Source organism: Pseudophryne corroboree, chromosome 12 (assembly GCF_028390025.1).
Source record: "Pseudophryne corroboree isolate aPseCor3 chromosome 12, aPseCor3.hap2, whole genome shotgun sequence".
NCBI classification, from domain to species: domain Eukaryota; kingdom Metazoa; phylum Chordata; class Amphibia; order Anura; family Myobatrachidae; genus Pseudophryne; species Pseudophryne corroboree.
Window position 1 is genome coordinate 62,605,482 of NC_086455.1, and position 24,652 is coordinate 62,630,133.

At 47.6% G+C, this 24,652-nt stretch overlaps 1 protein-coding gene across 4 annotated transcripts in view; it reads right to left on the reverse strand.

Annotated features, from left to right (window-relative positions):
* ITPK1 (inositol-tetrakisphosphate 1-kinase) overlaps positions 1-24,652 on the reverse strand; it is a 263,064-nt gene that overhangs the window by 138,182 nt on the left and 100,230 nt on the right. For all 4 annotated transcript variants that reach the window (XM_063947570.1, XM_063947571.1, XM_063947572.1 and 1 more), the window contains exon 4: positions 4,925-5,050. In XM_063947570.1, the coding sequence (XP_063803640.1) occupies positions 4,925-5,050 (126 nt within the window). The remainder of the gene's footprint in view (positions 1-4,924; positions 5,051-24,652) is intronic.

Genomic DNA, 24,652 nt, shown 5'->3' on the forward strand with positions numbered 1-24,652 from the left:
AAAGTCCCCCCCTTCCAGGCTTGCGATGACCGCTCTGAGCGATTCCATCTTGAACTTGAACCTTTTCAGGTATATGTTCAGGGATTTTAAATTCAATATGGGTCTGACCGAACCGTCCGGTTTCGGTACCACAAACATGGTCGAATAGTAACCCCTTCCCTGTTGAAGGAGGGAAACCTTTACCACCACCTGCTGAAGATACAATTTGTGAATTGCAGCTAACACTATTTCCCTCTCTAAGGGGGTAGCTGGCAGGGCCGATTTGAAGTAACGGTGAGGGGGCATCTCTTCGAATTCCAGCTTGTATCCCTGAGACACAATCTCTATAGCCCAGGGATCCACCTGGGAGTGAACCCACTTGTGGCTGAAATGTCGGAGACGCGCCCCCACCGGGCCTAGCTCCGCCTGTGGAGCCCCAGCGTCATGTGGATTTAGTGGAAGCCGGGGAGGACTTCTGTTCCTGGGAACTAGCTGTATTGTGCAGCTTCTTTCCTCTGCCCCTGCCTCTGGCAAGAAAGGACGCACCTCGGACTTTCTTGCCTTTTTGTGATCGAAAGGACTGCATTTGGTAATACGGTGCTTTCTTAGGTTGTGAGGGAACATATGGCAAAAAATTTGACTTTCCAGCCGTAGCTGTGGAGACCAGGTCTGAGAGACCCTCCCCAAACAATTCCTCACCCTTGTAAGGTAAAACCTCCATGTGCCTTTTTGAGTCGGCATCGCCTGTCCATTGCCGAGTCCACAGGACCCTTCTGGCAGAAATCGACATTACATTTATTCTAGAGCCCAGTAGGCTAATGTCTCTTTGAGCATCTCTCATATATAGGACAGCGTTTTTTATATGCCCCAGGGTCAGTACTATAGTATCCTTGTCCAAGGTATCAAGTTCCTCAGATAAAGAATCTGTCCATGCTGCTACAGCACTACACGTCCAGGCCGACGCAATCGCCGGCCTTAGTAGGGTACCTGAATGTGTATAAATGGACTTCAGGATACCCTCCTGCTTTCTATCCGCAGCATCTTTTAGGGTGGCCGTATCCTGTGACGGTAGGGCTACCCTCTTGGATAAGCGTGTTAAAGCTTTGTCTACCCTCGGGGAGGATTCCCAGCGTAACCTGTCCGTTGGCGGGAAAGGATACGCCACAAGTATCCGTTTGCAAATCTGCAGTTTTCTATCTGGAGATTCCCAAGCCTTTTCACATAACTCATGTGAAGGGGAAAAGGTCACCTCTTGCCTTTTTTCCCCATACATATAAACCCTCTTGTCAGGGACTGGGGTTTCCTCTGTGATGTGTAACACATCTTTCATTGCTATAATCATGTATCGGATGGCTTTAGCCATTTTAGGCTGTAACTTTGCATCATCGCCATCGACACTGGAGTCAGAATCCGTGTCGACATCTGTGTCAACAATTTGGGATAGTGGGCGCTTCTGAGACCCTGACGGCCTCTGCGACATAGGATCAGGCATGGGCTGAGACCCCAGCTGTCCTAAGGCTTCAGCTTTATCCAACCTTTTATGCAAGGAAGTAACATCATCATTTAAAACCTTCCACATATCCATCCAATCGGGTGTCGGCGCCGGCGGCGGCGACCCCACATTTATTTGTTCCCGCTCTGTTTCCACATAGCCTTCCTCGTCAAACATGCCGACACAAGCGTACCGACACACCTCACACACAGGGGATGCTCTATTTGAAGACAGTTCCCCCACAAGGCCTTTTGGAGAGACAGAGAGAGAGTATGCCAGCACACACCCCAGCACTATATGTCCCAGGAATCACACAGTAACTTAGTGTTAACCCAGTAGCTGCTGTATATACTGCTTTTGCGCCCAATTTATGTGCCCCCCCCCCCTCTCTTTTTACCCTCTTCTACCGTGTTTCTGCAGGGGAGAGCCTGGGGAGCTTCCTCTCAGCAGAGCTCAGCAGCAGAAAATGGCGCTGGTGAGTGCTGAGGAAGAAGCCCCGCCCCCTCAGCGGCGGGCTTCTGTCCCGCGTTCCTGTGTAAAAATATGGCGGGGGCCCATGCATATATACAGTGCCCAACTGTATATATGCTACTTTTTGCCAAGAGGTCTCTAATTGCTGCCCAGGGCGCCCCCCCCTGCGCCCTGCACCCTACAGTGACCGGAGTATGTGCGTTAGTGTGGGAGCAATGGCGCACAGCTGCAGTGCTGTGCGCTACCTCATATGAAGACTGGAGTCTTCTGCCGCCGATTTCGAAGTCTTCTTGCTTCTGACGCCGGCTTCTGTCTTCTGGCTCTGCGAGGGGGACGGCGGCGCGGCTCCGGGATCGGACAACCAAGGGTGCGATCCTGTGTACGATCCCTCTGAAGCTAATGGTGTCCAGTAGCCTAAGAAGCAGGACCTATCTTCAGTGAGTAGGGCTGCTTCTCTCCCCTCAGTCCCACGTAGCAGAGAGCCTGTTGCCAGCAGATCTCTCTGAAAATAAGAAAACCTAACAAAATACTTTCTTTTTAGCAAGCTCAGGAGAGCTCACTAAGTAGCACCCAGCTCGTCCGGGCACAGATTCAAACTGGGGTCTGGAGGAGGGACATAAAGGGAGGAGCCAGAGCACACCAGTATCCAAATTCTTTCTTAAAGTGCCCTGTCTCCTGCGGAGCCCGTCTATTCCCCATGGTCCTTACGGAGTCCCCAGCATCCACTAGGACATTAGAGAAAACGGAGCTAATTGCATACGCCCTTTTGGCTTTTGATAAGAGCCAGATTAGTGTCCTGGGGTTGGATGTGAGAAGATAGGGCGGGTTCCCCAACCATTTCGGCCCAGTTTGGGTCTTTGGTCTTTTAGCCTCACAAAAGACTAATACCCCTTTTCAAACTGCCTGAGGCAGGTTGCATTAGGGAGCCTGACATGGGAGCTCCCAGTGTGCGACCCGCCTCAGGCGCCATGCTGCTGCTGCTGACTGCAACCCGACATATTGCCGGGTTGGTGATGTGAGCTGTGATCTCCACATGATCTCCAAGCGCTGCCAGTACACACACACAGTGAACGGGAAATCGGTTGCATCGACCCGGCTCCCGTTCACACCGCACAGCGAGCCTTGTTAAACACGAGTTTAACCCTGCTGGCGACCAGGGTTGAAATACCGGGTCGCTCGACCCGATATTTCAACCCTGGCACCTTTCAGACGGCACTTGAACACAGGTTATGCACGTTCATGTGTCAATAACCAGTGTTTAGGGAGGCCCAAAAATGCCGGGATTCACAGGATTACATTGCGCATGCGCGGGAGGGTGGGTGTGTAAGTAATACAACTTACTATTAGGCGGGCGGCAGCCATAGACAAACGCTGAACGCGGCAGCACTTCAAACGTAGCGTCGGCCGCCAGCCAATCAGAGCTGGCGGACCGGCAGCCAATCAGGGAAGCTGCCACAGCAGCAGCTAATCAGGAGTGACTGCTGCGGCCGCTTCCCTGATTGGCTGCCGGTCCGCCAGCTCTGGTTGGCTGGCGGCCGGCGCTTCATTTGAAATTCCGCCGCGTTCAGCGTGTCCATGGCTGCTGCCCACCTAATAGTAAGTGGTATTACTTACACCTACCCTCCCTCCGTGCAGTGCTAACAGCCTCCCTCCCGCGCGGCTACCTACACCCTTCCGCACCGCTACCTACACCGTCCCTCCATGCAGTAATCTCTCTAACAGCCTCCCTCCCTCCCGCGCCGCTACCAGCCCTCCCACCCGCGGCCCTAACTACACCCTCACGCACACACAGCTACCTACACCCTCCCGCATCGCTACCTACACCCTCCCTTCTGTGCCACTACCTACACCCTCCCGCACCGCTACCTACCCTCCAGTTGCTCCCTACACCCTTCTTCAATGATCCCTACTGCAATCCCGGGAATCCCGTGAATGAGCGTTTTTCAATCCCGAACCCCGGAATTGGCCTCCCTACCCGTGTTCATAGGTGGTGGTCTGAAAGGGGTATTAGGGCTTTCGGTTGTATGGGTGTGTTAAAAGGCTGTCACAGCCAGATCATTGCTCTCTCACACTGCTTGGGGAAAAGGAGAGACTATGGATTCTCGGTGAGAGATATTTGCTTTTGAAATCCAGTAAACTGTGCCTGGTAAAAACGTCTTCTGGGTTGTTGTTTTTTACTGAGTTAGCTTTATCCTGTGTATAGTTAGTGCTGGACGGCAAGGTATTTATTTTGATATTTATATTTTTTGCACAAAAAGCTGGTTGAGGCCATCTGAACCAATGGACTTGTGTGATGTCTCAGCTACTGCATCTTACCAGCTACCCCAGGTGATGGTACCTGTTCTCCCTGACCCTGGTACAATACATATATTCAACGCAACACTATAGACCAGTGGTTCCCAACCGCGGACCTGAAGTACCCCCAACAGTTCATGTTTTCCAGGTCTCCTCACAGGATTGCAAGTGAAATAATTAGCTCCACCTGTGGGTCTTTTAAAATGTGTCAGTGAGTAATGAATACACCTGGTAACTGCTAGGTGACCCGGAAAACACGAACTGTTGGGGGTACTTGAGGACCGAGGTTGGGAACCACTGCTATAGACAGTTAAATCAGTACAAAAACACAAAACACAGTGAATGGGACATTATCAGGAAAGCTCACAGTACAGCTTATTTATAGTACACAGTCCAAGCAGCTACTGTGTGTGCTGTGCTAAATATCCGCAAGAACACGGCACACTAATGGGCTAGGAACAAGTGACAGCAGTCGGTGCATCATGCCTGAAACGAAGGGTAGTACACCGGTAGCCATTTTGTACCCGGAATCAATAAGTCTAACAATTCATTAGGAAGCGACACCTCATGGATATCAGTCACTAACACCTATTGGATGGATCGGTTTCTTGGCGATAACACAATAAAAGCGGCTCTACATAGCGAATAGGTCAGGGGCATAATATTTTATACACACAATTCACCCACCTGGAATCTCTGTACTACTTGCACAGACTCGCTGTCATTTTGATCAGCTTCTAATATGACGTCCGTTAACTTGTGAATAATGACGTCTAGGGGCCCTTGGTCCTCAATGGGTTTGGCCAGGTTAAGCTGAAAGACACAGAGAGAGATAAATAATGAAAGGACTGCCACTTAACCAATCACAAGCATCAAAAGTTCTAACTAATTCCTAAAAATTTTGCACCGTGAATGGTAATGACCGGTCTGTAAAAGTGCATTAACGCCTGGGAAAATAGGACAAAGAGGGGGTGAATTTATCAAAGCTTGGAGAGAGAGATAGGGGCATATGGATCAAAGCTTCTTCAGAGATAAAAGCGGAGAGAGATCAAATACCAACCAACCAGCCTGTAATATGGCGTTTGGAGCAGATTGGCTGGCATTTTATCTCTCTCCATTTTATCTGTCTCCAAGCTTTGTTAAATCTGCCCCATAACTTTATGTTATTTTTTGAGCAGGCTATGAGCCGACTCAGGTGATGTGCCGGCTAACTAATCGCCTGCATTCGGTCATATTTTAGGACCTGGCTACAACCATAACATTTATCATGACCCACCCCCCCAATGCTGTTTAACACATCCTTGGCTATTAATCCACACCTCCAACCTATTGTATTATAAAATAATTATCACCATCAAACTGCAAACAGAGCTCTGGAAGAAGATACAAGAATTGATACCAAGAGAAGAGAGACAAAGGCACCTCTACTGAATGCTGACCAATGCAATCAGATTTACACACGTCGTTACAGAAAGTCCAACTACAAAGAATTTTTTAAACTTGCATACATTAATAAATGATGTCAGACATATAAACAGAGAATTAATACAGTGTTCCTCTAAAGTGACACTGTTAACGTTATGTAAAGAAAATGAATAGTACTCCAAAATGTCAAGAACTGGGGATCAATATAATTGTTCGACAGTCATGATGTTATCACTAAGTATGTGGACACTGAAATGCCAGGGCCGTGACTATGACACAGCTGTAACACTGCTAAGTGGACAGCATTATAAGTGTAAACATGATAGTGAAGCAACATTTTTATACTTGTAATGCCGCCCCTTTAAAATGCAGTGAGTGGATGGACTGCATTGTCAGTGATGTCACTGGTTCTAGTGTAGTAGTTCTCAAACTGTGTGCCGTGGCACCCTGGGGTGCCTCGGGACACTTGCAGGGGTGCCTTGGGTTGGTGGTTAAGGACCAATTCAAATTGTTTATGGTCAATATAATAGGTAAAATCAGTGCTGGTGGATGTCAATCATAAAATATGTGGACAAACAGAAGCAAATCTTGTCCCTCACCACACAATTGAACCTAAGGATGAGAAATAAAAATATTTACTTAATTTTATATCTCTTTCTAAATTTCTCAATAAGAAACCTTTAGCCTAGGGGTGCCATGAAAAAAAATTCTAATAATCTAGGGTGCTGTGATTCAAAAAGTTTGGGAACCACTGTTCTAGTGAATGGATAGGCTGCAGTGTCAGTGATGTCACTGATCGTAGTGAACGTATAGGCCGCATTATCAATGTTGTCACTGGTTCGCTGCACTCTCAGTGATGTCACTGGTTCCAGGTGAATGGATAGGCTGCACGCTCAGTGACGTCACTGGTTTCTAATGACTGGATAGGCTGCATTCTCAGTGATGTCACTAGTTTCTAGTGACTGGATAGGCTGCATTCTCAGTGATGTCACTGGTTCCTAGTGAATGGATAGGCTGCACTCTCAGTGATGAGCAAGTTCTTAAAATAAAATGTTTAATTGAAAGATTAGCAAAAGCAGACATATGGTTTGCAATGCATAATATTAAATAACATCCATAGACCTCAATTAAACATTGCCATAAAGGGGCCAAATTATCATGTTAAATATACTGTAACTCATAATAACAATAATAATAACAACAACAACAACAATAATAATGGGTTGGGTACGAATCCCGACAGAGACCAACAGTGGTGTCCAGATGGCAAGAATCCTGACACATCTCATTATATATTTTCTCCCTACCCCTCCCACAACTTAAACCTGAACTCCCCACAGCCTAACCCTAACCTCCCACTCCCCCGCAGCTTAACCCTAACCCGCCATCTAGAGCCTAACCCTAACCCCTGTACTTCCCGACTGTCATGATCCCACTGCTGCCATTTTGAACGCATCCCATAATATTAATGATAATAAAATCAAAACGTGTGCGTTTTTTCAAACTTGTGAAGTATGGCTCTGTATAAATGACCCTAAACAAAGCATCTTTCACACAAGGTTGTGCTTTTGATTCACCAAAGAGAACAATAAAACAAGCATAAAAATAAGATTTCAAACCTACCGGTAAATCTATTTCTCCTAGTCCGTAGAGGATGCTGGGGACTCAGTAAGGACCATGGGGTATAGACGGGCTCCGCAGGAGATAGGGCACCTAAAAAGAACTTTGACTATGGGTGTGCACTGGCTCCTCCCTCTATGCCCCTCCTCCAGACCTCAGAGAACTGTGCCCAGAGGAGATGGACAATACAGGGCAGGATTTAGCAATCCAAGGGCAAGATTCATACCAGCCCACACCAATCATACCATGTAACCTGGAACATACATAACCAGTTAACAGTATGAACAGACAAGACCGATGTCAACTGTAACATAACCCTTATGTAAGCAACAACTATATACAAGTCTTGCAGAGTTTCCGCACTGGGACGGGCGCCCAGCATCCTCTACGGACTAGGAGAAAATAAGAATTTACTTACCGATAATTCTATTTCTCGTAGTCCGTAGTGGATGCTGGGGACTCCGTCAGGACCATGGGGAATAGCGGGCTCCGCAGGAGACAGGGCACATCTAAAAAGCTTTTTAGGTCACATGGTGTGTACTGGCTCCTCCCCCTATGACCCTCCTCCATGCCTCAGTTAGGTACTGTGCCCGGACGAGCGTACACAATAAGGAAGGATCTTGAATCCCGGGTAAGACTCATACCAGCCACACCAATCACACCGTACAACTTGTGATCTGAACCCAGTTAACAGTATGATAACAAAACGAAGTAGCCTCCGAAAAGATGGCTCACAACAATAGTAATAACCCGATTTTTTGTAACAATAACTATGTACAAGCATTGCAGACAATCCGCACTTGGGATGGGCGCCCAGCATCCACTACGGACTACGAGAAATAGAATTATCGGTAAGTAAATTCTTATTTTCTCTAACGTCCTAGTGGATGCTGGGGACTCCGTCAGGACCATGGGGATTATACCAAAGCTCCCAAACGGGCGGGAGAGTGCGGATGACTCTGCAGCACCGAATGAGAGAACTCCAGGTCCTCCTTAGCCAGAGTATCAAAATTTGTAAAATTTTACAAACGTGTTCTCCCCTGACCACGTAGCTGCTCGGCAAAGTTGTAATGCCGAGACTCCTCGGGCAGCCGCCCAGGATGAGCCCACCTTCCTTGTGGAATGGGCATCTACATATTTCGTCTGTGACAGGCCTGCCACAGAATGTGCAAGCTGAATTGTACTACAAATCCAGCGTGCAATAGACTGCTTAGAAGCATGAGCACCCAGCTTGTTGGGTGTATACAGTATAAACAGCAAGTCAGACTTTCTGACTCCAGCCGTCCTAACTATATATATATATATATATATATATATATATATATATATATATATATATATTTTTAGGGCCCTGACCACGTCTAGTAACTTGGAGTCCTCCAAGTCCCTAGTAGCCGCAGGCACCACAAGAGGTTGTTTCAGGTGAAAACGCTGACACCCCTTTATGAAGAAACTGGAGACGAGTCCCAGTTCTGCCCTGTTCAAATGGAAAATTTTAATATGGGCTTTTGTAAGACAAAGCCGCCCATTCTGACAATCGCCTGGCCGAGGCCAGGGCTAACAACATGGTCACTTCCCATGTGAGATATTTGTCAACAGCATGGTCACTTTCCATGTGAGATATTTCAAATCCACAGATTTGAGCGGTTCAAACCAATATGATTGTAAGAAATCCCAACACTATGTTGAGATCTCACGGTGCCCCTAGGGGCACAAAAAAGCTGTATATGCAATACATCCTTTACAATCTGGACTTCAGGAACTGAAGTCAATTCTTTCTGGAAGAAAATCTACAGGGCCGAAATTTAAATGTTAATGAACCCCAATTTGAGGTCCAAAACACTCCTGTTTTCAGGAAGTGTAGAAATCGACCTAGTTGAATTTCCGTCGTGGAGCCTTCCTGGCCTCACCCACGCAACATATTTTCACCACATGTGGTGATGACGTTGTGCGGTCACCTCCTTCCTGGCTTTGACCAGGGTAGGTATGACCTCTTATGGAATGCCTTTTCCCCTCAGGATCCGGCATTCAACCGCCATGCCGTCAAACGCAGCCGCGGTAAGTCTTGGAATAGACATGGTACTTGCTGAATCAAGTCCCTTCTTAGCTCCCCAGGCCCTTAGTCCTCTGTGAGCATTTCTTGAAGTTCCGGGTACCAAGTCCCTCTTGGCCAATCCGGAGCCACTAGTATAGTTCATACTCCTCTATGTCTTATAATTCTCAATACCCTGGTTATGAGAAACAGAGGAGGGAACACATACACAGACTGGTACACCCACGGTGTTACCAGAACATCCACAGCTATCGCCTGAAGGTCTCATGACCTGGCGGAATACCTGTCCCGTTTTTTGTTCGGGCGGGACGCCATCATGTCCACCTTTGGTCTTTGCCAACGGTCCACAATCATGTTGAAAAACTCCCTATGAAGTTTCCACTCTCCCGGGTGGAGGTCATGCCTGCTGAGGAAGTCTGCTTCCCAGTCGTCCACTCCCGGAAAGAACACTGCTGACAGTGCTATCACATGATTTTCCGCCTAGCGAAAAATCCTTGCAGTTTTCACTGCCCTCCTGCTTCTTGTGCCGCCCTTCTGTTTACGTGGGCGACTGCCGTGATGTTATCCCACTGGATCAATACCGGCTGACCTTGAAGCAGAGGTCTAGCTAAGTTTAGAGCATTATAAATTTGCTCTAAGCTTATTTATGCGGAGAGAATTCTCCAGACTTAATCACACTTCCCTGGAAATTTTTTCCCTGTGTGACTGTTCCCCAGCCTCTCAGGCTGGCCTCCGTGGTCACCGGCATCCAATCCTGAATGCCGAATCTGCGGCCCTCTAGAAGATGAGCACTCTGTAATCACCACAGGAGAGACACCCTTTTCCTTGGATATAGGGTTATCCGCTGATGCATCTGAGGATGCGATCCGGACCATTAGTCCAGCAGATCCCACTGAAGAGTTCTTGCGGGAAATCTGCCGAATGGAATTGCTTCGTAATAAGCCACCATTTTTACCAGGACTCTTGTGCAATGATGCACTGACACTTTTCCTGGTTTTAGGAGGATCCCGATTAGCTCGGATAACTCCCTGGTTTTCTCCACTGTGAGAAACACGTTTTTCTGGACTGTGTCCAGAATCTTCCCTAGGAACAGTAGACGTGTCGTCGGAAAAAGCTGCGATTTTGGAATATTTAGAATCCACTCGTGCTGTCGTAGAACTACTTAAGATAGTGCTACTCCGACCTCCAACTGTTCTCTGGACCTTGCCCTTATCAGGAAAGCGTCCATGTTTCTTTTAAGAAAAATCATCATTCCAGCCATTACCTTGGTAAAGACCCGGGGCGCCGTGGACAATCCAAACGGCAGCGTCTGAACTGATAGTGACAGTTCTGTACCAGGAACCTGAAGTACCCTTGGTGAGAAGGGCAAATTTGGACCTGTAGGTAAACGTCCCTGATATCCAGTGACATCATATCGTCCCCTTCTTCCTGGTTCGCTATCACTGCTCCGAGTGACTCCATCTTGATTTGAACGCTTGTATGTAAGTGTTCAAATATTTCAGATCTCACCGAGCCGGTTGGCTTCAGTACCACAATATAGTGTGGAATACTACCCCCATCCTTGTTGTAAGAAGGGTACTTTGATTATCACCTGCTGGGAATACAGCCTGTGAATTGTGTGAGGGGAAAACGTCTCGAATTTCTAATGTACACCTGGGATATTACATGTAGGATCCCGGAGTTCCCTTGCGAGTGTTGCTGAAACTCTTGAGATGACCCCCTACCGCACCTGAGTCCGCTTGTACGGCCCCAGCGTTATGCTGCGGACTTGGCAGAAGCCGTGAGGAGCTTCTGTTCCTGGGAATGAGCTGCTTGCTGCAGTCTTCTTCCCTTTCCTCTCCCCCTGGGCAGATATGACTGGCCTTCGCCCGCCTGCCCGTATGGGGACGAAAGGACTGAGACTGAAAAGACTGTGTCCTTTTCTGCCAATATGTGACTCGGGGTAACAAAAAGTGGATTTTTCAGCTGTTGCCATGGCCACCAGGTCCAATGGACCGCCCCTTTATACGGCAATACTTCCATATGCCGTCTGGAATCTGCCTCACCTGACCACTGTCGTGTCTTCGTCTGGCAGATATGTACATCACATTTACTCTTGATGCCAGAATGCAAATATGCCTCTGCGCATCACACATATATAGAAATGCATCCTTAAAATGCTCTATAGACAATAAAATCCTGTCCCTGTCAAGGGTATCAAAATTTTCAGTCAGGAAATCCGACCAAGCCCCCTCAGCGCTGCACATCCAGGCTGAGGCGATTGCTGGTCGTAGTATAACACCAGTATGTGTGTATATACTGTTATGATATTTTCCAGCTTCCTATCAGCTGGCTCCTTGAGGGCGGCCGTATCTGGAAACGGTAACGCCATGTTTTTTTTTTTTTTTTATTTATTTTTTTATAAGCGTGTGAGCGCCTTGTCCACCCTAAGGTGTGTTTTCCAACTCGCCCTTACTACTGGCGGGAAAAAGGGTATACCGCCCCTAACTTTCTGTCGGAGGAACCCCACGTATCATCACACACTTCATTTAATTTATCTGATTCAGGCAAAACTACAAGTAGTTTATTCCCACCCTACAAAATACCCTTATTTGTGGTACTTGTGGTATCAGAAATACGTAACACCTCCTTCATTGCCCTTAACATGTAACTTGTGGCCCTAAAGGAAAAATACGTTTGTTTCTTCACCGTCGACACTGGGGTCAGTGTCCGTGTCAGTGTCTGTCGACCGACTGAGGTAAATGGGCGTTTTTACAAGCCCCTGACGGTGTCTGAGACGCCTGGACCGATACTAATTTGTCCGCCGGCTGTCTCATGTCGTCAACCGGCTTGCAGCGTGTTGACATTATCACGTAATTCCATAAGTAAGCCATCCATTCTGGTGTCGACTCCCTAGAGAGTGACATCACCATTACAGGCAATTTTCTCCGTCTCCTCACCAACATTTTCCTCATACATGTCGACACACACGTACCGACCTACAGCACACACATACAGGGAATGCTCTGATAGAGGACAGGACCCACTAGCCCTTTGGGGAGACAGAGGGAGAGTTTGCCAGCACACACCAAAAGCGCCATAATGTATATAACAACCCTAGAAGGTGTTGTTTCTATATATGGGCTCTTAATATATAATTATATCGCCAATTTATGCCCCCCTTCTCTTTAACCCTGTTTCTGTAGTGCAGGGGAGAGTGGGAGCCTTCCTCACCAGCGGAGCTGGTCAGGAAAATGGCGCTGAGTGCTGAGGAGAATAAGCTCCGCCCCTTTCACGGCGGGCTTTTCTCCCGGTTATTAGGAAAACTGGCCTGGGTTAAATACATACATATAGCCTTAATGGCTATATGTGATGTATTTATTTGCCAAATAGGTATTTATATTGCTGCCCAGGGCGCCCCCAGCAGCGCCCTGCACCCTCCGTGACCGTGTCAGTGAGCCGTGTAGCAACAATGGCGCACAGCTGCAGTGCTGTGCGCTACCTCTCTGAAGACTGTGAAGTCTTCTGCCGCCTGTTTCCGGACCTCCGTTCCGCCGTCTTTCTTCAGCGTCTGTAAGGGGGATCGGCGGCGCGGCTCCGGGACGAACCCCAGGCTGACCTGTGTTCCGACTCCCTCTGGAGCTCAGTGTCCAGTAGCCTAAAACTTCAATCCTCCTGCACGCAGGTGAGTTGCAAGTCTCTCCCCTAAGTCCCTCGTTGCAGTGATCCTGTCGCCAGCAGGAATCACTGATTAGAAACCTAAAAAAAACTTTACTAAACAGCTCCTTAAGAGAGCCATCCAGTTTGCACCCTTCTCGGACGGGCACAAAAACCTAACTGAGGCTTGGAGGAGGGTCATAGGGGGAGGAGCCAGTACACACCATGTGACCTAAAAAGCTTTTTAGATGTGCCCTGTCTCCTGCGGAGCCCGCTATTCCCCATGGTCCTGACGGAGTCCCCAGCATCCACTAGGACGTTAGAGAAATAGATTTACCAGTAGGTTTAAAATCTTATTTTCTCTTGCGTCCTAGAGGATGCTGGGGACTCCGTAAGGACCATGGGGTTTATACCAAAGCATCCAATCGGGCGGGAGAGTGCGTATGACTCTGCAGCACCGACTGAGCAAACGCTAGGTCCTCATCAGCCAGGGTATCAAACTTGTAGAATTTAGCAAAAGTGTTTGACCCCGACCAAGTCGCCGCTCGGCAAAGTTGTAATGACGAGACGCCTCGGGCAGCCGCCCAAGAAGAGCCCACCTTCCTAGTGGAATGGGCCTTAACCGAATTTGGTACCGGCAATCCAGCCGTAGAGTGAGCCTGCTGAATCGTATTACAGATCCAGCGAGCAATAGTCTGCTTCGAAGCAGAAGCGCCAATCTTATTGGCCGCATACAGGACAAACAGAGCCTCTGTTTTCCTAATTCTAGCCGTCCTGGCTACATACAGTTTTAAGGCCCTGACTACGTCCAGGGATCTGGAATCCTCCAGGTCACTTGTAGCCACAGGCTAGGTTGATTCATATGGAACGAAGAAACCACTTTAGGCAAAAATTGCAGACGTGTCCTCAATTCAGCTCGATCCACATGAAAAATCAAGTAGGGGCTCTTGTGTGACAAAGCCGCCAATTCTGACACTCGCCTTGCTGATGCTAAGACCAACAACATGACCACCTTCCAGGTAAGAAATTTCAACTCAACCTTGTTAAGCGGTTCAAACCAGTGTGATTTTAGGAACTGCAACACCACGTTCAGGTCCCATGGTGCCACTGTAGGCACAAAAGGGGGCTGGATGTGCAGCACTCCCTTTACAAACGTCTGGACTTCTGGAAGAGAAGCCAATTCCTTCTGAAAGAAAATCGAGAGGGCCAAAATCTGTACCTTAACAGAGCCTAATTTCAGGCCCATATCCACTCCTGTCTGTAGGAAGTGGAGAAGACGACCCAGATGAAAATCTTCCGTAGGTGCATTCTTGGTCTCACACCAAGACACATACTTTCGCCAGCTACGGTGATAATGTTTTCCATCACCTCCTTCCTAGCCTTTATTAAAGTAGGGATGACCTCTTCCGGAATCCCCTTTTTCGCTAGGATTCGGCGTTCAATCGCCATGCCGTCAAACGTAACCGCGGTAAGTCTTGAAATACACAGGGCCCCTGCTGCAACAGGTCTTCCCTCAGAGGAAGAGGCCAGGGATCTCCTGTGAGCATCTCTTGTAGATCCGAGTACCAGGCCCTTCGAGGCCAGTCTGGGACAACGAGTATCGTCTGTACTCTTTTTCGCCTTATGATCCTCAACACTCTTGTGATGAGAGGAAGAGGAGGAAACACGTAGACCGATTTGAACACCCTCGGTGTTACCAGAGCGTCTACTGCTACTACCTGAGGGTCCCGAGACCTGGCGCAATACCTCCGAAGTTTTCTGTTGAGGCGTGACGCCAACATGTCTATTTGAGGAGTTCCCCAAAGACGTGTTACATCTGCAAAGACTTCTTGATGAAGTCCCCACTCTCATGTCTGCTGAGGAAGTCTGCTTCCCAGTTGTCCACTCCCGGAATGAAGACAGCCGACAGAGCGCTTACATGATTTTCCGCCCAGCGAAGGATCCTTGTGGCTTCCGCCATCGCGACTCTGCTTCTTGTCCCGCCTTGGCGGTTCACATGAGCCACTGCTGTGACATTGTCTGATTGAATCAGAACTGGTAGGTTTCGAAGAAAACTCTCCGCTTGTCGAAGGCCGTTGTAAATGGCCCTGAGTTCCAACACATTGATGTGTAGACAGGACTCCTGGTCTGACCAAAGACCCTGAAAATTTTTTCCCTGTGTGACCGCTCCCCATCCTCGGAGCCTACGCGTCCGTGGTAACCAGGATCCAATCCTGAATTCCGAACCTGCGACCCTCCAGGAGGTGAGCACTTTGCAACCACCACAGGAGGGACACTCTGGTCCCAGGGAACAGAGTTATTTTCCGATGTAAGTGCAGATGGGACCCGGACCACTTGTCCAGAAGGTCCCATTGAAAAGTCCTTGCATGGAACCTTCCGAAGGGAATGGCCTCGTAGGCCGCCACCATTTTCCCCAGAACTCGAGTGCATTGGTGAACTGACACCCTTTTCGGTTTTAGCAGGTCTCTGACCATGTTCTGGATGTCTTGGGCTTTCTCTATTGGGAGGAAGACCTTCATTTGTTCCGTATCCAGTATCATACCTAGGAACGGTAGTCGAGTTGTCGGAATCAACTGTGACTTCGGTAGATTTAGAATCCAACCGTGTTGCTGGAGCACTCTCAGAGAGAGCGCCACACTGCTCAGCAATTTCTCCCTTGATCTCGCTTTTATCAGGAGATCGTCCAAGTATGGGATAATTGTGACTCCATGCTTGCGCAGGACCACCAACATTTCCGCCATTATCTTGGTGAAAATCCTCGGGGCCGTGGAGAGTCCAAACGGCAACGTCTGAAATTGGTAATGACAATCCTGTACAGCGAATCTCAGGTATTCCTGATGGGGGGCATATATGGGGACATGAAGGTACGCATCCTTTATGTCCAGAGACACCATAAACTCCCCCTCCTCCATGTTGGCTATTATCGCTCTGAGAGATTCCATTTTGAATTTGAATCTTTTTATGTACAGGTTTAGGGATTTCAGATTCAAAATAGGTTTGACCGAACCGTCCGGTTTCGGGACTACAAATAGGGTTGAGTAGTAACCTCTTCCCTGCTGCTGCAGGGGAACCTTGATTATCACTTGCTGTATACACAGCGTTTGAATTGCAGCTAACACTATATCCCTTTCCGATGTGGAAGCTGGTAGGGCCGATTTGAAAAATCAGCGCGGGGGAACCTCCTCGAATTCCAATTTGTAACCCTGGGAAACTATTTCCAACACCCAGGGATTCAGGTCCGAACTGACCCAGGCCTGACTGAAAAGTCGAAGACGTGCCCCCACCGATGCGGACTCCCTCAGGGGAGCCCCAGCGTCATGCTGTGGGTTTTGGAGCAGCCGGGGAGGACTTTTGTTCCTGGGCACCTGCCGAAGCAGGTGCTCTCTTGCCTCTGCCCTTACCTCTGGCGAGGAAAGAGGATCCCCGACCTCTTTTGGACTTGTGCGACCGAAAGGACTGCATCTGATAGGGTGTTACTTTCTTTTGCTGTTGGGGAATATATGGTAAAAATTTTGATTTACCTGCTGTAGCTGTGGAAACCAGGTCCGTCAGCTCATCCCCAAACAATACATCACCCTTATAGGGTAGTACTTCCATATGTTTTTTGGAATCCGCATCACCTGTCCATTGGCGAGTCCATAAGGATCTTCTCGCTGAGATAGACATGGCATTGGCCCTAGAAGCTAGCAACCCAATGTCCCTTTGAGCATCCCTCATAAATAAGACTGCATCTTTAATATGGGCTAGAGTTAGGAATATAGTATCCTTATCCATATTATCAAATTGATCTGTCAGCTCATCTGTCCAAGCTGCAATTGCGCTACACACCCATGCCGATGCAATTGTCGGTCTTAGCACAGCACCCGTATGAGAATAAATACACTTTAAGGTAGTTTCTTGCCTGCTATCTGCAGGGTCCTTAAGTGCTGCTGTGTCAGGAGACGGTAGCGCCACTTTCTTGGACAAGCGCGTCAGGGCCTTGTCCACAGTGGGGGGTGATTCCCAACTCTCCCTGTCCTGCTTAGGGAAGGGGTATGCCATATAAATTCTTTTGTGGATCTGCGGTCTTTTATCCGGAGTCTCCCAAGCTTTTCCAAAGAAATCATTCAATTCGTGAGATGTGGGAAAGTTAATAATCTGTTTCTTTTCCTTAAACATGTGTACCCTTGTGTCGGGGACCGAGGGTTCATCCACAATATGCAATACCATCCCTTATTGCCAAAATCATACACTGAATGGTTTTAGTCACCCTAGGGTGCAATTTTACTTCGTCATAGTCGACACTGGAATCAGAATCCGTGTCGGTAGTAGTGTCTTGTGTTAAGGGACGCTTTTGAGACCCCGACGGGCCCTGTGAGTCGGTCCATCCGAGGATTGACCCCCTGATGTCCCCCCTAAAGCAGCCTTATCAAGCCTTTTATGTAAAGATGCCACACTTGCATTCAACATATGCCACATGTCCATCCAATCTGGAGTCGGCACAACCGACAGGGACACACCACTCATTTGCTCCACCTCCTCCTTGGAGAAGCCTTCCACCTCAGACATGTCGACACACACGTACCGACACCCCACACACACAGGGATTAACCTATAAGGGGACAAAACCCCAACCAGGCCCTAAGGAGAGACAGAGAGGGAGTATGCCAGCACACACCAGCGCTTAAAACCACTGGGAAAAAATATGTCCAGATAGCGCTTTTCTATATATAATATGCCAATTCCCACTCACTGCGTCGCTAATGTGCCCCCCTCCTCTTTTTTCCAGCCTGTGAAGTTCAGCAGGGGAGAGACCAGGGAGCCAGCGTTTTCCTCATGCAGCTTCTGTGGAGAAAATGGCGCTGGTTAGTGCTGAGGATCAAGCCCCGCCCACCCGACGGCGGGCTTCGGTCCCAGTGATTTTTCAATAAAAATGGCGGAGGATCATTTATTTACTGCCTCCGCAGCCTAATCAATCTGTATTTGCCCAAATGTGAGGTTTATTGCTGCCCAGGGCGCCCCCCCCCCCCCTGCGCCCTGCACCCTTCAGTGCTGCTCTGTGTGTGTGACTATCTGATGTCTTCTGCCTTCTCTATCCGGCTTCTATCTTCGGCATCTGTGAGGAGGACGGCGGCGCGGCTCCGGGACGAACCCCAGGTGAGACCTGTGTTCCGACTCCCTCTGGAGCTAATGGTGTCCAGTAGCCTTAGAAGCAGTGCCCAACTTGACAAGCCAGCACTGCTTCTCTCTCCTCGGTCCCACGATGCAGGGAGCCTGTTGCCAACAGGACTCCCTGAAAATAAAAAAACTAACAAAATTCTTCTTCAACAGAAAACTCTGGAGAGCTCTCTGCAGTGCACCCATTCTCCTCTGGGCACAAGATCTAACTGAGGTCTGGAGGAGGGGCATAGAGGGAGGAGCCAGTGCACACCCATAGTCAAAGTTCTTTTTAGGTGCCCTATCTCCTGCGGAGACCGTCTATACCCCATGGTCCTTACGGAGTCCCCAGCATCCTCTAGGACGTAAGAGAAACAAAATATTTTCAGAATACAATCACCAGCTTCTAGTTCACACCAAGTCTGTAGAGTATTTATATAAAAAAATATCCTGTTTTAAGCATGGATTAGTTCCAATAATAATTTACAGTTTAACTAGTTACTTGCACTAGTAAAATATTATAGTGGACCCGTCACCTAGGCAACATGGAGGAAACCATTTTGTGTGGCTGGACTAGTTTAAGGGCTTGAAACCCATCACCAGCATCTCATACATAGACTATCAGCCTAGGTTGGTAATCCAGTGTCTGACTTGTGTTAAGCCCAGTACTCACGGGCCGATCAAGGAGAGATGCGTGCTGAGCGAACCGCTCAGCACACATCTCTCCTGCCGCTCAGCACAGCGCGATCTGTGCTGAGCGTGCGGGGGGAGACGGGGGGGCCGCTCACTTCACCCAGCGGGTGAAGTGAGCGACCCGCTAGATTGGCCTGCATGCAGGCCAATCTAGCAGCGGCGATAGCGATGTGCGGGGCCGCGCATCGCTATCGCCGAGGGGGCTACACACGGAGCGATCCTGCCGATATTCTAAGCAATCTAGTCAGATTGCTTAGAATATCGCTCCGTGAGTACCCTACCTTACTAAGCTGCTGAATACAAACCAATCAGCTACTGTCATTTCAAAGACTGTGCTAGTAAAATGACAGAAGCTGAATGGGTGCTTTATCTCTCTAAGGTTTGATACATGTCCCCCTTAGTGAGAGATTCAGTTAGCCATGAGGGACCTCTAGCGCCAATATTACTCGGGTTCTCCAGGCAAGATAGCCTCATTTGTTTATGCTCATGCCCAATAGAGGTGCAAGGTTTTCCTACCTGGGACATGTGCTGCACAATGCACGAAATTTAGCTCATAAAATGGCTGCCACCACAATGGTTACAAGACCAATGCAATTAAAGAAACATAAGACTTAGAGAAGTGCTTCAATTTACTCCAAGTATATAAATAACATGCTAGGAGGTCCCTCTGTCAGGTGATCAATCAGACACTACGTACTATTATTGTTTATTTATATGGCGCCACAAGGGTTCTGCAGTGCCTTACAATGTACATAAACAAATGAGCAAAACAGGAACACATTGACTTACAGTACAAGACAACGCAGGACAAGAACAAGACTCAAACATTGCTGCATCAGCGATCACTTACATAGCAGCAGGCTGGCAGCAATCAAGGGATAGATACCATTGTTGGGAGTATGGAGTAGATGATCGCTAAAGTACGGGCAGGAGAAGCACATGAGGGAAGAGGGCCCTGCTTGTAAGAGCTTACATTCTAAAAGGGAGGGGTAGACAGAGGGGTTACACAGATAGCATACATAGTGAGTATGGGACAGAGAGATAGGATGAAGGATGGCTGGCACTGATGCAGTGGGTTTTGATAGCCCGTTTGACGTTTTGAAGAAAGGTGGACAGTCTGATAAGGAGAGGGAGAGAATTCCAGAGGTAGGGAGCAGCGTGGACAAAATCTTGGAAGCGCAAGGGAGAGGAAATAATAATTTTGGCTGGACAGGCGACATGTATTTGTGGAGCAAAGTGGCCGGATGGGAGTGTGAAGGGATATTAAGCCAGAGATACAAATGGGAGAGGAATTGGTGAGGGCTTTGTAAGTAAGTGTGAGAAGCTTGGATTAAGTTCTGAAGGGGAATGGGAGCTTATGTAGGGCTTGTAAGAGAGGGAAGGCAGACGTAGTATGTTTGTAGAGGAAGATGAGCTGGCCAGCAGCATTAAGGACAGAGGGAGGCAGTATTCCAGGAGGCCAGATAGAAGGAGTTAACAGTAGTTCAATGGCAGGACTGCGAGAGTACTTAATGTGTGGCTTGAAGGAGGGGGAGAAGTCATGGATAGCGCCAAGACAGAGCATTTGGGGGCTAGAGGAAATGGTAGTGCCGTAATTAGACAATACATTTGTAGGAGGCGAGGTTATGCAGGAGGGAGGAATGATGATCAGCTCAATCTTAGAAATGTTAAGTTTAAGAAAGTGCTGGGACATCCTGGAAGAAACAGCAGAGACAGCTGGAGATACGAGTGAGGAGAGGTACAGTTGTAGCCAAGCTCAGCTTGGCTGAGACCAGGAGCACCCATGATCCGTTTGCCATGGGGCACGTACACATGCATGGGTGTATTATCACACACGCACCCCATAGACTTTCTATGGTGTAATCAGGTGTGCGAATAGTCGTAGCCGGGCTTACCAAGTCGCGCCCACGGCACGTGCCGCAAGATGAATGAGCACAACTACATCTGTAGATCCGATTGTCATCAGCATAGAGGGGATATTGGAGGCCAAATTAGCCGATAAGCTTGCCTAGGGGGATATGTACTAACCCTTGGAGAGTGATAAAGTGGAGATATATAAAGTACTAGCCAATCAGCTCCTAACTGTCATATTACAGCAGCGGTGGGGGTAGTGGGAAGACAGAAAAGCGGTAGACAATACACTCAAGGAGTTTGGAGGCAAGTGGGTGGAGAGAGATGGGAAGGGAGTGTTAGGAGTAAAGTATTAAAGTGTGATAATTAGCTGAGCATTAAGTTAAAGGCAGACAATACTAGAGATCTGTGTGTAACTAGATGGGGGCCAGTTTCCAAGCTGTACTCACAGCATACAGGCAATAGTAAATATATGTATTTTTAGCAAAGATTAACAGATTGAATGGGAACCACGGTCTACAAACACATGTTTCCGATAAATCCCTAAGGCAGGAAAGGCCTCCAACACAAACAATTTGTCTTGTTTAGGAGAAGTAAAATGGCATTTATCTGCTCTGCTAGCTGGCACTGTAACATGATTTGCAGAGGTCCCGCCACCACAATCAGCAGTGACCCACATATTACTGTGGCTGAAATTACTGTGGCAGAATTTACTTGTGCAATGTCACCGACCTCTCAAACAACTAATCAAGCTAATCACCCGCATTCCACATTGATAAATACCAAATGCCTGCCCTTAAAGAGCAAAAAAAAACATTTTTTAATTACATTTAAAAAAATAATATAAACACAGTACACCCAGCAGCCGTAACAGAAACCACGGACAGGTGAAGTGAATAATATAGATTAGCTCATTACAACGGCACCAGACAATGGTTGGGATATATTAGGCAGTTCTTGAAGTTGTGTTGGAAGCAGGAAAAATTGGCAACTTTGGGTCCTGCCATTCATGTAGATGTTACTTTGACACGTACCACCTACCTAAACATTGTTGCAGACCATGTCCACCCCTTCATGGTAACCGTATTCCCGGATGGCAGTGGCCTCTATCAGCAGGATCATGCGCCCTGCCACACTGCAACAAATGTTCAATAACTGTTTGAGGAACATGACAGAGTACAAGGTGTTGACTTGGCCTCCAACTTTACCAGATCTCAACACGATTTACTATCTGTGGGATGTGCTGGATAAACAAGTCCAAGCCATAGAGGGCCCACCTCACAACTTACAGAACTTACCTGGCTTGGTTGCATCAGATGCGACTACACCAGGCTGGGCTTCAGAAAGCCTCAGAAAGCCCACTGTGCAGCAGCTGCCGCTCTCTGCTGACTAGGCAACCCGGCAGGACCCCCCACCTGGAGGAAGCACACATTAGTAGCCACTGGGGAAATGTCATAGAAGCCTTACCTTCCCTGTGTATCTCTTCCCTATGCTCCTCTCTACAACCACCAAGAAAAAAAGAAAGTTTGTGATGGTTCCGATCATCGATGGATTGATGTTTGACCGATGTTTATGGGGGAAATGTACTTTATTTTATAATATATATATATATATATATATATATATATATACACACATACATATACACACACATACATACAGGTTGAGTATCCCTTATCCAAAATTCTAAATCACACATTTTTATCTCCCCTACTGAGATAATGACATATATATATATATATATATGTATATTACATTATATATCTATATAATATATCAATATATACACATAATATATAATATATATGTCATTATCTCCGTTGTTTGTGGTCTTAGGCCTCTCCCACAAACACACACACACACAAGTGTTAAAGTCACATTTTAAAAGTCCAGCAAATATTGACAGTCCAAACAATGAAAAAAATTAAGGATAGGACATGCAAACTCGCATATATTTGCTTTGCATCAAGCATAACGTTAACAGCAGTGTTTTGTGGGTATTAACGTTTAACGCAACATGCTGAAGCCCTTTGGGAGCACTAATTTAGAACCTGGGACCCAACTCAGACCTGATCATAGATGTGCGAGAAAACGCACATCTACGATCAATTTCTTTGACATGCGGCCGAACGCCCAGCACAGGGCAAGTCCACCCTGCATGCCGGATCAAGGCCCCCCCCCCCTCCCCCGCAGACATGCGAGACATCGCACAGCAACAATGCTTTCGCATGTTTAGATTAGCCCTCTGCCTGTACAACCGAGGCGGCTACCCGCAGCCGTTGCGACCCGCCACACAAATGGTCTGGACATGCCTGCATTGAAGCTGCAAAAAGTAAAAGGCTTTGGTAACAGCCATGCTTCAGATCTCTGATGGCGGAAATAATTATTAAAGTATATAAAATGTGATAAGAATAACTTAAACCACCCCCAAAAACTCAAAAACCCTGCCAGCAGTAGTTCTGGTCTCCTGACAAGTTCTACGGTAGTGAGTGTGAAAGGTAAGTGAGATGTCGGACTACTGTGTATTCAAATTCACCAGAGAACTTCATAATAAACTGCAACTCATATCAACAGTTTATCAATTTATTTTTTTAATAATAATAAAAATGTAAAAAAAAAAACATATGAAATTCCCATTTAAAATGATGCATGACCGTGACAGACAGGTGTTGTGAAAACTTTCCTTCACCATCACCCGGAGGCGTTTTCCAACATACCATAACACAAGGGGCCTAATTCAAATCTGTTCGCTCGCTAGCGTTTTTCGCTGCGCAGCGATCAGGTAACTACTGTGCATGCTTATGCACCGCAATGCGCAGGCGCGCCGTACGGTTACAAAGCGGATCGTTTTTGTGCACTGGTTCTAGCGAAGAAACTATTCGCACAGCCGTTCACAAGGAGATTGACTGGAAGAGGGCGTTTGTGGGTGTCAACTGACCGTTTTCTGGGAGTGGTTGGAAAAACGCAGGCGTGTCAAAGCGTTTGCAGGGCGGGTGTCTGACGTCAATTCCGGGCTCGAATAGTGATCGCAGCGGCTGAGTAAGGTCAGAGCTACTCAGAAACTGCACAAGCTGTTTTTGTACAGGGCGGCTGCACATGCGTTCGCACACTTCCAAAGCTAAAATACATTCCACTATAGGCGGCGTCTATCTGTTCGCAGCGCTGCAAAAAATAGCTAGCGAGCGAACAGATCCGAATTAGGCCCAGTGTCTGGCCGTAACTCCTGCAAGCAGTTTATATTGCCAAGCAGAGGCTGTACTTTCTCTGGGACCCTGCACAGAATCAGTCACAGAAATCTCCGCAAGTCAAGGTTAATAAAAATGAATGACTACGCAAAAGGAAAAAAAAAATAACAATTCTGGAAGCAGAGAGGAAGGGCCACAGAGTGTTATCTTAACAGGAAATGACAAGGGGGCCTGGAAAGAATAAGCAGCAGTTGGAAGTATTAGTAGCAGGAATATTCCGAAATTCACCCTGGAACATTCACTTGATGAAATACCTGGATTAGCACATTACAGGAGGAGTGAGAACGTAGCTAATCCTGGAGACTTCCATGGTAAATTAAACCGATCTATCAAAGCGAGAGCGAAAAAATAAAAAAATAAAAACGGAAAAAGGCGGCCGTCCCAAACATGAGGCTGGAGGTTACATCAAGCCAGTGCTGACACATTTTGAAAAGTTGAATCAGATGCTCGTTTCAGATTCCCTGCACAGATGTCGCCTCCAGGGGTGAAGTGGTTAATAACTGACGCCTCACATAAATATGCCTTGTGGGATATGCTGTTTGGCCAGTGTGTGTGTGTGTGTGTGTGTGTGGTGTGTGGTGTGTGTGTGTGTGTGGTGTGTGTGTGTGTGTGTGTGTGTGTGTGTGTGTGTGTGTGTGTGTGTGTGTGTGTGTGGTGTGTGTGTGGTGTGTGTGGTGTGTGTGTGTGTGTGTGTGTGTGTGTGTGTGGTGTGTGTGTGGTGTGTGTGTGGTGTGTGTGTGGTGTGTGTCAGGTCTT